The sequence below is a fragment of a genome, unplaced genomic scaffold (assembly GCF_019419815.1).
Source record: "Pyrus x bretschneideri cultivar Hongxiangsu unplaced genomic scaffold, Pyrus_bretschneideri_v1 Contig18, whole genome shotgun sequence".
Lineage (NCBI taxonomy): Eukaryota > Viridiplantae > Streptophyta > Magnoliopsida > Rosales > Rosaceae > Pyrus > Pyrus x bretschneideri.
In genome coordinates, this window is record NW_025999479.1 from 6058152 (window position 1) to 6070645 (window position 12494).

At 36.1% G+C, this 12494-nt stretch overlaps 1 protein-coding gene across 1 annotated transcript; it reads right to left on the reverse strand.

The window, feature by feature from the left end:
- LOC103945732 (EPIDERMAL PATTERNING FACTOR-like protein 2) lies at window positions 1-1358 on the reverse strand. Its single transcript, XM_009356326.3, has 2 exons — window positions 683-1358; window positions 1-560 (listed from the first exon to the last, which is right to left on the reverse strand). The coding sequence occupies exons 1-2, from the start codon at window positions 806-808 to the stop codon at window positions 300-302; spliced, it is 387 nt and encodes a 128-aa protein (XP_009354601.1). The 5' UTR covers window positions 809-1358; the 3' UTR covers window positions 1-299.
- Between the last annotated feature and the right edge of the window lie 11136 nt (window positions 1359-12494).

Below are 12494 nucleotides of genomic sequence, written 5' to 3' on the forward strand. Positions count from 1 at the left end.
CAAGAAAATCAGGGTCCAAGCTGCCAAACAATCGTACTTACATTATTATGTATTTTTTATTATGCTAATCAATTAGCTTACAAAGATGTTAAGACTTGACAAAAACAGGGGTAGTGAAATTACATAAATTACATTAGGGCCTAACTAGCAAGACTGCACGGAATAATTAAGGAACAAATATTTAAATTCGTTTTTTGGAATTAGCATCCTATGATTTTTCATCCATTTACAGGATCCAACAATGGGTAAGCTCCTCCTCCACTTAAACCTTAATTAATTAATTAACATTTTAATCATGATTAGGGATTGAAGATGTAGCTGCCACATTTGCATTTCCAACTCATGGGCTTGTAGTTGCTGGAGTTCTCATCACCTCTGGCATAAGCAATGCCGGATACAACTTTGGAGGGGTTTTTGCTGCTTGGTTTTGCATTTGCTTGGGGAGTTGCAGGCACTTGAATTGCCTCACAGTGGCCGCAGGAGCTGCACCTTCTCTCACACCTTGGAGGCCTCGAACCTACCTGCCCTCTCAGATTCACTTTACTCTCTTCATTCCCTGTCTACCCAAATCAAAAAAACACTAGACAAATCAGGACATTTGAGTGCAAATCAAAGGTGTTTGATGAAAGTTCTCAGAGAGCTTTGGACTGTAAGTCCACTGGATAAAAAGTTAAAAACCCACCTGGGAAATGGCAACTTTGTTGTGAATTTCTCTGCTTTCAGCCATTTGGGTACAAAATCTGAAATGGGTTGGGCACAGAATCAAGAGAAACACAAGGGAAATCGAGTAAAAGTGGAAGCAACCCATTAAAGTGGAAATTGAGATGAAGCTTTTGGAGGTGAGAGAGGGACTAAATAATGAAATGGGCTGTGAAAATTTAAGAAGGAAAAATTGAAGTGAAAAAAGAAAACAGGGGCAGAAACCCTATAATATATAAGTTTGATATGCTTCTGGAGGAGCATCAAAATATTGGGAATTTTTAGGTGATGGAACGTGAATGTGGATGTCGATGGATGCTTGTTTGGATGGACAAATGAGAAAAATGGCAGAGGATCAAGTAAAAGGGAATAACTTGAAACCTCCATTTGGGAGTTGTAAAATCAAAATAAATATTTTATAAAAATTTGGAGAAAGAAAGGACAGGACCTTAAAAAAACAGAGCAGGGAGAGATTTGGGATGGAGAGCAAAGAACCCGCACAGCGAAAAATCCAGAGACAAATTTTAACCCCACCAGATATGGAGGGATGAGATCGGTTGGCGCTACAGGACATGGATTTTACAGCTGTGGATTTTTTGGGTTTTCGCTTTCAGTGGAAATTTTATTTTATTTTATTTTGTTGGAAAAAGTGTTATTTTCTATTCAAAGGAAGTTGTTTTCTGGGATTTCTTGTTGAGGTTAGTTTGAAGCTGATCAGCACAAGTGGGACCACAAAATCACGCCATCTCTCTTTCTCTCTCTTTCTCTCTCTCTCTCTCTTTCACAATTTCAGTCATGAATCATAGAAGTGTAATCGAGAAATAGTAAGGAGATTCTTTTGTAGAACTCTTTATGGATCCCCATCATTTTATGTTTATACACAATGTTTTTAATGTTTACAAAAGAATTTATGTTAAATTGTGAGGTGACATAGATTTTATGAAAAATCATAGTTTTTGAATGCGAGCTAATTTATCAAATGTCATAGTATAAACGAAGAGGCACTAAAAAATATATTATCCTCTTATATCGTGAAATGTAATGTGCTGACTCGTATTATAGGCACACTTAAATATCTCTCCGAATAAAAAGTTGAATTTTCATCATTCGTTCGATCCACATTGGTTATTTTTTACCGTCAAGATGTGAACCATGCACTAGGTAGATAAATTGGCAAGAGAGAAAGGAAAGTGTAACTCTGATTCTCCAACACATGAGAAATTGATAATGAAAGTGTATGTTCAAAATGGCACCACAAATTGCATGATCAACACAAGTTATTCCAATGAAAAGTGATTTAAAATTTTCTCCCCCATTTTGTCATGGTAAGACAAAGGAAGAAATTGATAATGAAGCACAACACATAGTAAGGAATAAAAAGTGAAGCATAACACGCAAGAAAGAAGGGTCAATGCAACTCAGAGAAACAAAACAGCACAAAATGGTGCAAAGTTTGGAATCAAAGTGATAATATCTAACAAATTTAAGCACAAAAGACACAAGAGTAAGATAAACTCAGACGATTGACAAGATTAATTACAACAGAAACCAAAAGGAAATTGAGTTTCAATTTTAACAGCCACTGTTCAATAGATAACAAAATAGAACTCCCCATAAAACTTGCTCTCATGAAAAACCCCTCCAAGAGCTCTCCCATAAACTTAGAACTCCTCAGATTGTGATGAGTCCTCTGAGCCGACAGGAGATCCAACAATAATGGCATCTTCAACAGGAACATCTTTAGGGCATGGATCATGACCAAGACCTTCTTTATTTTCATCTTCATCAGAGGAATATGTGAACCAATGTGCTTGCCCTTCGAAGTAGGAGTGGAAAAGAATTGCTGGTGGACATTGATGGACACTTCATTTCCTTTAGCAACGTAGATAGCAACTATCTTGGTAGTAACGCCACTAGAATGGCTGGAGGAAGCAGCGGTGTGATAGGATACAGATGAAGGATCCACAAGGCGATGAGGGACAAGCTTTGGAGGTTGCAGAGAAGGCTCGGGGACAAATGAAGGATGATTCAAAGAGGTTTGACTCAAAGATTGTGAGGAGAATGAGTTATTGACAAGTAGTGAAAATGCTTATTGATTAACCAGAGACTTAAAATCAACAAATTGTTTTCTAAGAAAGTTAATTTCAGACTCAAGATATGCTATTTTCCTATCCTGGGAGGCAGTTGATGGTGGGACTGGTTCAGGATCACCTTGAGCTACGACACACATGACATTACTGAGATTCATCATATTTTTGTGAAGGTCCTTAGTGGTTCTAAGATATAGATCAAGTTTTAGCATGCTTGGACTTGGACAAAATGGACTTGAAAATCAGAAAGCCAAAAGGCACATCACAATGAGTTAACATGGCAAATAATACTCAGACTAACTCAAGGGTAGGGTTACCATTTGATGATATACCGAGAACATTTCTATGAATAAAGTCAAACCAAATCCTATAGAAGGGTTTGAGGTGAGACTTTGAGATTTGAACTTTAACAAGAGGAATACACGAATCAGCATAAGCCTCACGATGGTAGGCACTCAGGTCATACTGATTAGTTGCAACATTACACAGAGGCAGATGACAGGTCAAGTTTAAGGACCGTACAAATGATAAATGGTTCAAAGGCAACTATAACGCCACAAACATAAACAAGACCATTAGAGTCAGGGAAAGTTGATGGAATGTTAGAGTAAAACTCTTGAAACATAGACAAATTGAAATTATAAGGATGAGAGTTTACCTTATGAAACCTGTACTGTTCAACTAAGTCATCAAAGTGGATAGCGTTAGCCACAGGAAGATCATCCCAGATGATTCGTCGTTCAGGCATGACCTTTCGAGCAACCATCGTAGAAAAGAAATTTGTGGCTTAAGTGGACGAAAAGATGGGAACTTGGTCATTAGATGTACCTCATGAGGAACTCCTCGCAGTTTGAGATCGAGTACAACGACGAGAGGGCTGATCATGGGTAGAACCAGTGTTGCTAGCCATTGGTAAAGAAATTTTTTGATGAAATGGATTAAGAGTTTGAGACGGGAAGGAAAGAGAACTTAAAGTAAACGACACAAAAAGAGGTATGGTAAAAACCTAGATGGGTTAGATGGGGTTAAAACCTAGGACACTATGAAGACAACTAAGCCGTGCGATGAAAACCAATGGATGAAATGCATCAGGTAAAAATAGATGTGCAAGGACAGGAATGCACTTAATGAACCTTACCTTTTTTATTAAGACACTTGACTAGTCAGACTGTTGAACAAAACCGCTACTAAACTACATTGGTGCAACAAGTTGTAACCAAGTAAGGAGACAACACACACACAAAAGAAAACAAACTACGGTTACAAACCTAGTAGCATTCGAGATATAGCCAACTGAGAATCTCATAGAGAAAGACCCAGAATAAACAAATTTAATACCCAAGCTTCCAAGACAACTTTCATAGAAAAAAATATATTTGATAAGGCAAGTACATTTGAAAGGAAACATGCAATATAATACTTCAGAAACAAATCTTTATGGACACACAACGATAACATAACACAGATTAACACTTATTCATGCCACAACCATGATGTGTCCAGGTATGGGAAAGTGATTGGTGATAGACAATTGAAAAGCATAATTTCATGTAACTAAGCAAATATTTAATTCAAGGGCTAACCAAACTTTTAATTACCCATTGAGATTAAGAACCAAGCCTTACAACATAAATTGAGCAACTTTCATGACACAAAACTACACACATTGATGAACCTAACCCAATAGAACATTTAAATTGGCAAGTGATATGAAGCACATGACCAACAATAGGATTGTAAAGAATTGTAGTTCATAAACCTATGACACATTCTAAGCCCTTCCAAAGATTGAGAGAAAAGAATTGAACTTTCATGACATTGCATGATAATATTTTTGAGAATTTTGGAATTTTTTTTTCCTTTTCTGAAATTTTGAGAACTTTGCTCATGAGTGAATAGGTTGAAGCTCAGATACATAATTTTACTTTTAAGGGGATCTGAGCATAATGAGAGATAAACTAGGTGGTGTTCTGAATGGAAAAGACAATTTACCCAATTTATAGAGAAGAGTTGACACTACACCCCCAATCAAGTTCAAAGTACGTTTAACCCTTAAATCAACGAGAACTTTTGTCAAACGAAACAAAGATTTTTCACAAGCCAATAGCCATAATAAGGAGAACCTTTGACATGACAGAGAAAGAATTAGTCAAGGTTAATCTACAAAATGCTAACATGTGAGATAGTTAAGAAGAGCACCAAGTGACAAACAAACTTAACTGATGAGATGATTAACATGATAGATACAAGAATAGGAAAAGTAAACATGTAGAAGAATAACAAAATGAAAGCAAGGCTACTCAAGCTATTCAGTCAAATGCACAAAACTCAACAAACCCTTGAAGATTTTTGTGTCTTCGATTTTCTAAGAGACTTATGAAGTTCACAGCTAGTTGTTTCTCACATGGCATCAAGTTTATATCAAAGACATTTCCTCACAGAAATCTTCTAAAAGTAGGATGTTTGTTCTTAAGACCTTTGGAGATTAAATAATTTACAATACTCAACTAAACAACTAGTGCATAAACTTGATCAGAATGCACATCAAGGGCCAAATCAAGATTATCAAAATGAGGAACAAGTGATGATGCAAAGATGTAAACAAACAAGGCATATGGAGAAATTACATTCATAAGTGTGAGAGAAGCATACCTTAGTGAAGTGATACATTCATCGTCCAAAGTGAGAGGCAGCTCATCACGAAACAGAGTTGGAGATTGAAAATTTCAAATATCATTATCTAGACGATGGACTTTGGCAAAGTTAGGGCACTACTTCCCAAAGTGAAATACAAGAGGATGTCTTCCCAAGATGTTAGGTTCACATAAAAAGCATTTAGAGACGAAGCTTTGTAATTTTCCACATTGGACCATTTGCTAAAAAGTATCTATGTTCCAATTTGAGAAATCATCACAGTTAGAGGCAACAATTGTATAGTAATTTTCCTTTTATCTTGGAACCACCAACATGTTCTTACCACATTTATCAACAATTCTACAACTCGTCTTGGAAAAGAAAATTTCGTTAGCAACTTCGTCATAGAGTTGACCAATACTAAGGAGATTAGTTGGCAATCCAGCCACATAGCAAACATTTTCAAGCATAGGAAGTCCAAGAATCTTCACTACTCATTTTCCAACAATCTCAGTCTTGCTCCTCCACCAAACACAAGCATACCACTTTTGAATGGTACAAGAGATAAAAAAAAAAAAAAACATCTTTGTCACATGTCATATGATAAGAGCAACCACTATCGAGGTACTAGGTGTTTGGACTAAAAGATAATATTGAACTTTGAGTACACAAACAATTCCCAAATCCACGTTCAAAGCCACTTGAACTTGGCTTGACATTTCTTGAGCTTGAAGAATTAACAATATTGGATATTCTGTTGACCTTTATGTTTAAACGATTCACTTGTTCATTTAGATCATTTTTTCTTTCCAGATGCAGTTTTTTACACCTAGGTCTATTGTGGCCAAGATCACCACAATGATGACATTTGGGAACAAATCTAAACCCTGAAGTAATGTCACCGAAAGAAGATATAATAGATAATTCCTTAGAAGCATACAAGTTCACACCTATGGAACTTGAACTGCTTTCATCACAAGCAACCACATCACCTTCAAACTAATTTCATGTAACGAATACTCTTTATGATAAGTCAGCACCCATAGACAGATAGTTTAATTTGCAAGTAGCCTCATTCAATTCAAAAGTCAGCTTCCTGATACGGTTCATTGTTTTCCCATAGCAAATGAATTTGTTGAAGCAGATTTTCGTGTGATATCATTAATCTCTTAACATGATCTTCAAGAAAAGCGATTAAGTCATCCTTTTCATCATCATCACCATATAAGAAGCCTCATTCATTTAGCATATGAAGTTCAGTCTCCAACTGTGTGAATTGTCACTCAGTTTTGTTTTGACCAGAAGAAGATACTCAAGTACTTCTTGTGACACAGATACCTTTTTGACAACTTCTGCATTGTCCAATGTTGCAACACACATCTCATCAAAGAGAGATTCATACAAGTTAGACAACTCCTGAGATGATGACACATTGGTATCATCCAATACTTTGTTTTTTCCTTTAGAGGATGTTTCATCAATAGATGCAACAAGTGCAACAATCTCATCTTCATTTGATGACATATAATCTTGCTCATCACTGTCACTCCAAGTAGCCATCATAGCCTTTTCACGTTTCTTACTAAAAAATATGGTGTTGGCACATTCAGCTGCACGATGTCCATTTCTACCATATGCAAAACAGGGGCCATGCACTTTGGATAGACTTAATTCAAAGGCTACCAAACTTTTAATAACCCATTGAGAATAAGACGCAATCCTTGCAACATAAATTGAGCCAATATCTAAACACAAAACTACTGACAATGAAGACCCCATCCCCATAGAACTTTTAAGTTGTCAAAGGTGAAATGGATCACATGATCATTGATGAGATTGGTGAGAATTTCATTTGGACAATCTAAGACACATTTTGAGTCCTTGAGATAGGGAAAAAAGAATTCAACGTTCATGACATTGCATGAGATAACACTTTTGAGAATTTTGGAATTTTCCCTTCTCCCTTTTTTTGAATTTTTAGAGCTTTGCTCATGGATGTAGAGAATGAAACTCAGATATATGATTTTACTCTTGAGATGGTCTGAGCACAACGAAAGACAAACTAGGTGGTGTTTCACACTGGAAAAGACACTTAACCCAATTTGTATAGAAGAATTATCACTACACCTCAATCTAGACGAAAGTAAGCCTAATCCATAAATCAATAAGAGCTTTTGTCAAATGAGACAAAGATTTTTCAAAAGCTATTAGCCATAATAGGGAGAACGTTTGACATCACAGAGGAATAATTAATCAAGGTTAATCTACAAATATCAACAAGTGAGACAATTAAGAATGCACAAAGTGACAAACAGACTTAATTGATAAGTTGATTGACAGGACAGACATAAGAACAAGAAATGACACACGCAGAAGAATAACAAAATGGAAGCAAGGCTACTCAACCTGTTCAGTCAAAGGCACATAAGTCAATAGACCATTGAAGATTTTTGTGTCTTCGATTTCCCAAAAGACTTATGAAATACATAGGTAACTGCTCCTCAGATGGCACCAAGTTTATGTCAACAACATTTCTTTGCAAGAATCTCCTAAGAGACAGATGTTTGTTCCCAAACCACTTGAAGGTGAAATATTTGATAATGTTTATCTAAAAAATTAATGCATAATCTTGATCAAAATGCACACCATAAATCAAATTAAGATCATCAAATAGAAGAACAAACCACAAAGTAGAGATGCAATCAAACAAGGTAAATGGAGAGCTTGCATTCAAGAAAGAGAAGGAAACATACCTTGGTGTTGCAATACCTCCAAAGTCAAAATGAGAGGCATTTCATCATGAATCAACAATGGAGATTGAATGATCAGAATTTCATTCTCTGGATAATAGTCTTTGGCAAGTTCAGCGCAATACCCCTTTGTGTGAGATATAATAGGATACATTCTTAAAATACAAGGTTCACACAAGTAGCATTCAGAAATGAAGACTTGGAATTGTTCACATTGGACCATTTGATGAAGAGAATTATTGTTCCAACTTGAGCAATCATCAAAAGCAGAGGCAACAATTGAATAACAATTTTCCTTGAATCTTGGAACCACCATTATGTTCTTCTTATGTTTATCAACAATTCTGTAAATTGTCCTGGAAAAACAGACTTCATGGGGACTAGCTGACAACCCATTCACATAGTAAACATCTTCAAGCATAGGAAATCTAGGAATTTCCATCACTCATTTTCCATCAATCTCAGCTTTGTCTCCTCCACCAAACTGAATAATACCACTTTTAAATGATATAAGAGACCTGAAAGCATCTTTGTCACCAGTCATGTGATGAGAGCACCTACTGTCAAGGTGCCAGATTTTAGGCTTATAGAATGATGTTGAACTTTGAGCAATCAAGCACTTCCCAAAACCACGTTGAAAACCACTTGAACATGACTTTACATTTCTTGAGCTTGAAGAATTAACAGTATTGAACATTTTGCTGACCGTTATGGTTAAATGATCCACTTGTCCCTTTAGATCATATTTCCTTTCCAGATGTAGTTTTCTACACCTAGGTCTAATATGGACAAAATCCCCACAATGATGATATTTGAGAATGAATCTAGACCTTGAAGTGAAGTTAGCTAAGGGAGATATAACAAGATATTCCTTAGAAGCCTGCAAGTTGACGCCCATGGAACTTGAACTACTTTCATCACATGCAACCACATCTTCACCATCAAATTGATTTTCAATAGCGAATACTTTTTCTGATGAGTCAGCACCCATAGACAGACAATTTAACTTACATGTAGCCTCATTCAATTTAGAAGGCATTTTCAAATTAGCTTCCCGATACAATTCATTGTTTTCCTAGTAAATGGATTTGTTGAAGCAAACTTTCATGTGTTATCATTAAACTTTGAACATGATCTTTAAGAGAGGCGATTAAGTCTTTTTACATCATTATCACCATAGAAGGAGCCTTTTTCATTTAGTTTGTGAAGTTTATCCTCTAACCGTATGATTTTGTCACTCAAGTCTGATCTGACTAGTCAAAGAGACTCAACCTCTTATTGCAACACTGATGCGAGATTTATACGCACACAAATTAAACCCTCTTTTTGTCAATTGTAGTATAAGTATAAGTAGGGATCGTTCTGGACCGGGGATTAGGAGGGATTGCTAAAACCTTGGAAACTGACTCAAAAACGTAAAAACAAGATAAAACACTAAACTAGACTCAAAGAATGTGAAACTAAACGTTAAAACACTAAGACAAACCCAAAGACTCAAAATGCTTTAAAAACACAAACTAAATTGATTTCTAACTAAATTGAACAATAAAGTAAAGGGGGATTGGATTTGGACGACTTTAAACTAAAAATGGAAACTTGGAAATAAAACAAATTGTAAATATGGATTTGACGGAAATGAATGGATGGGAAGCTAGCTAAGGGGTTCATCTCCACATATGTTATACTTGCATACAAAACGATGTCTAATTGCTTTTCAATAAACCATGAATTCTCAACGCCCCGGGTTAATTAGGTCCGCTTAAATTAACCGTCAAGTTTTCCTTAAGTTAATGAATTGGATGATTGCATACGACAATCCAAAGCATTCCTCACAAGTTCCCTACATGAATTGCATAATAGAGATACAAGCAAGAATCATTAAGCATCATGAAAACTATAAGTGTTGACGAGGCATTCGTTACTATGATTGCATGAAACTTATGCCAAGAATATGTTTAACACGATTGTTTATAAGCAACCTCCACTACTTGTGAATATAAGTTCATAACTATTACGTGAAACTCACTTATATTCTAGCGTCAAATTCATGCATGAAAATTAAGCGTCGACTCTCAATAAACATACATAAATAGGTTATCAATCAAATAGTTAAACAAATTGAATTCACAACTTATGAAACGTAATTAGAAGTACTCAAATCATAATGCAAGCATAAACATATATTTCGAATCACCCCCTAGCTAAGGGGGGTTTAGTTCCTCATACTTACAAAACAAAGAGAAATGAAATTAAACGTTGAAATCAAAGAAACGCCTAAACATTCCAACAACTCAATCTTGAATTGTATGAACGTTTAGGCCCTCTTATCTTCCTCTTTATTGTGGCACAAGGACTAAGGGATAGTTGGTTGGGGGGATGGAAGTGTTGGGAAATTATGGAAATGGATGAGGAGTGGTGGAAATGGAAGATGGTTTTTGGATTCTAAGGGAGAGAAACTCAAGGCTAAGGAAGTGTTTGTGGTGTGTTGTGTTGTGAATGAGATGATATGTGAATGAATGAATGCAAGGGTATTTATAGGAGGAGTGGAGATGTATATGGCTATTTGTTTAAGGTGTTTGTGGTGTTGTGTTGTGTTGTGAATGATGAAAGAATAAAGGGTGCATGTGGGGTGGAATTGAATGAATGCAAAGTGAATGAATAATGAAATGGGAAAGCATGACCAAGGTGGAAATGCATGTGATGGGTGGGAACAAAGGGGGAAACATGGCACAAGGGTGATGTTGTTGATGTGTGAATGCATGTGTTGAATTGGTGGTGCAATGATGAAAGAATAAGTGCATGTGGAAGACTTGAATGAATGCAAAGTGAATGAATAATGAAATGAGAAATGTTGGAAAGTGATGGTAGTAATGCACGGTTTTGGTTGGTTTTTTTTTATGATTTAAAATGTTTATGCATGATGAAGAGTTAATAAATAATGCATGTAGGGTTAGCTAGGTTGTGTGATGATGAGTGTATGTGGAATAAAGAATGAATGGTGGTGTAATGATGAAGTGAATGCATGTGGAATTAAAGAGGGAGAATGTGATGAAATGATGAAGTAGGAAGGTGGAAATGCATGTGAGATGTTGGAAAGGAATTGGGTTAAAGAATGGGAGTGCATGTGCTAGGTTGTTGTTGTGATAAGTGATAAGTGATAGGTGTATGGTTATGATAAGTAGATGAGTGTATGGTTATGATAAGGAGATGAATGAATGATATGTTAAGTGATAAATGAATGATATGTGGTGAGTGATAAGTGAATGTAAGTGATAATAAGGCTAGTTTAAAGGGCTAGGGTTTAAGTACATAGAATGGGCCTAAAATAGGTTGGTTTGCATGGCATAATATGTTTGATTGGGCTAGAGGTTTTCCATGGCTCAAAGGATTTGTTTGATTGGGCTAGGCCCTTTGTTTGATGTCCCCAAAGAGTATACAAGGCTTCAATTTCGTCCATCCTCTTTGCTCCATGATTAAGCTATCCAATCCATGCCCAAAAGTGCCCCAAATAGCCTCAAAATGCACTTTCTTGCTCCCTAAGCCCTTAGAACCTGAAAACACACAAAAGAAGCATAAATGACTAAAATAACTATGAATTAACAACATAGATGCACGAAAACAAGCTAAGTAAGTCGCCTAAATATGCTCCTATCAAACTCCCCCACACTTAACTTTTGCTAGTCCTCGAGCAAAACAGAAATAAAAACAAATAAACAAAACAACACTAAACACGTAAAACACAACCTAAACCTTCCAACAACCGTCTTAGGGATTTCCAATGCACATGACATGTTAAAAATCATCATTCTCACAAATTTTAGTCATCTTCACACTTAAGTACATTCTTAATCATAGTCACCATATACTAGTTCACAATTAAGCATTTAAAACCATGTTTTGAATGTAGTAACATGCCTTAGAGAATTTGCTCAATTCCTTACAAGATATGCACTCGATTTTCACTCAGAATTTCTAACTACACACCCTAATCTAGTCATATGTGAGAAGATTGATGTAAACATGAAAACGAACACTCACATATATGTATCGCAATTTCTGGAGTTAATAAGCATGTTTAGATATGATCTCATGAATGGAATGCTACTACTTAGACGCGAGAACCAGTGACACCATATGCTCATACCAAATTCAAACTCCACAATTGAAATACATAACACTCAAGATAGAAGTCAAAGGGTTGTAACGGGGCTAGGGTATTGGCTAACAATGAAAGGTGAAGGGTAAACAAACATTCTTAAAGCAATAGTGAGCAAAGTATTGAATCAGGCACTTAGAATTCCCTTAAGAACGCAGAAGTCAA

Excerpts from the sequence above, each read along its gene's own strand:
- LOC103945732 (XM_009356326.3), bottom strand. The coding sequence starts at position 808 with ATGGGTTGCTTCCACTTTTACTCGATTTCCCTTGTGTTTCTCTTGATT. Across the intron at positions 561-682 it reads ACAAAGTTGCCATTTCCCAG|ACAGGGAATGAAGAGAGTAA; the intron begins GTGGGTTTTTAA and ends TGATTTGGGTAG.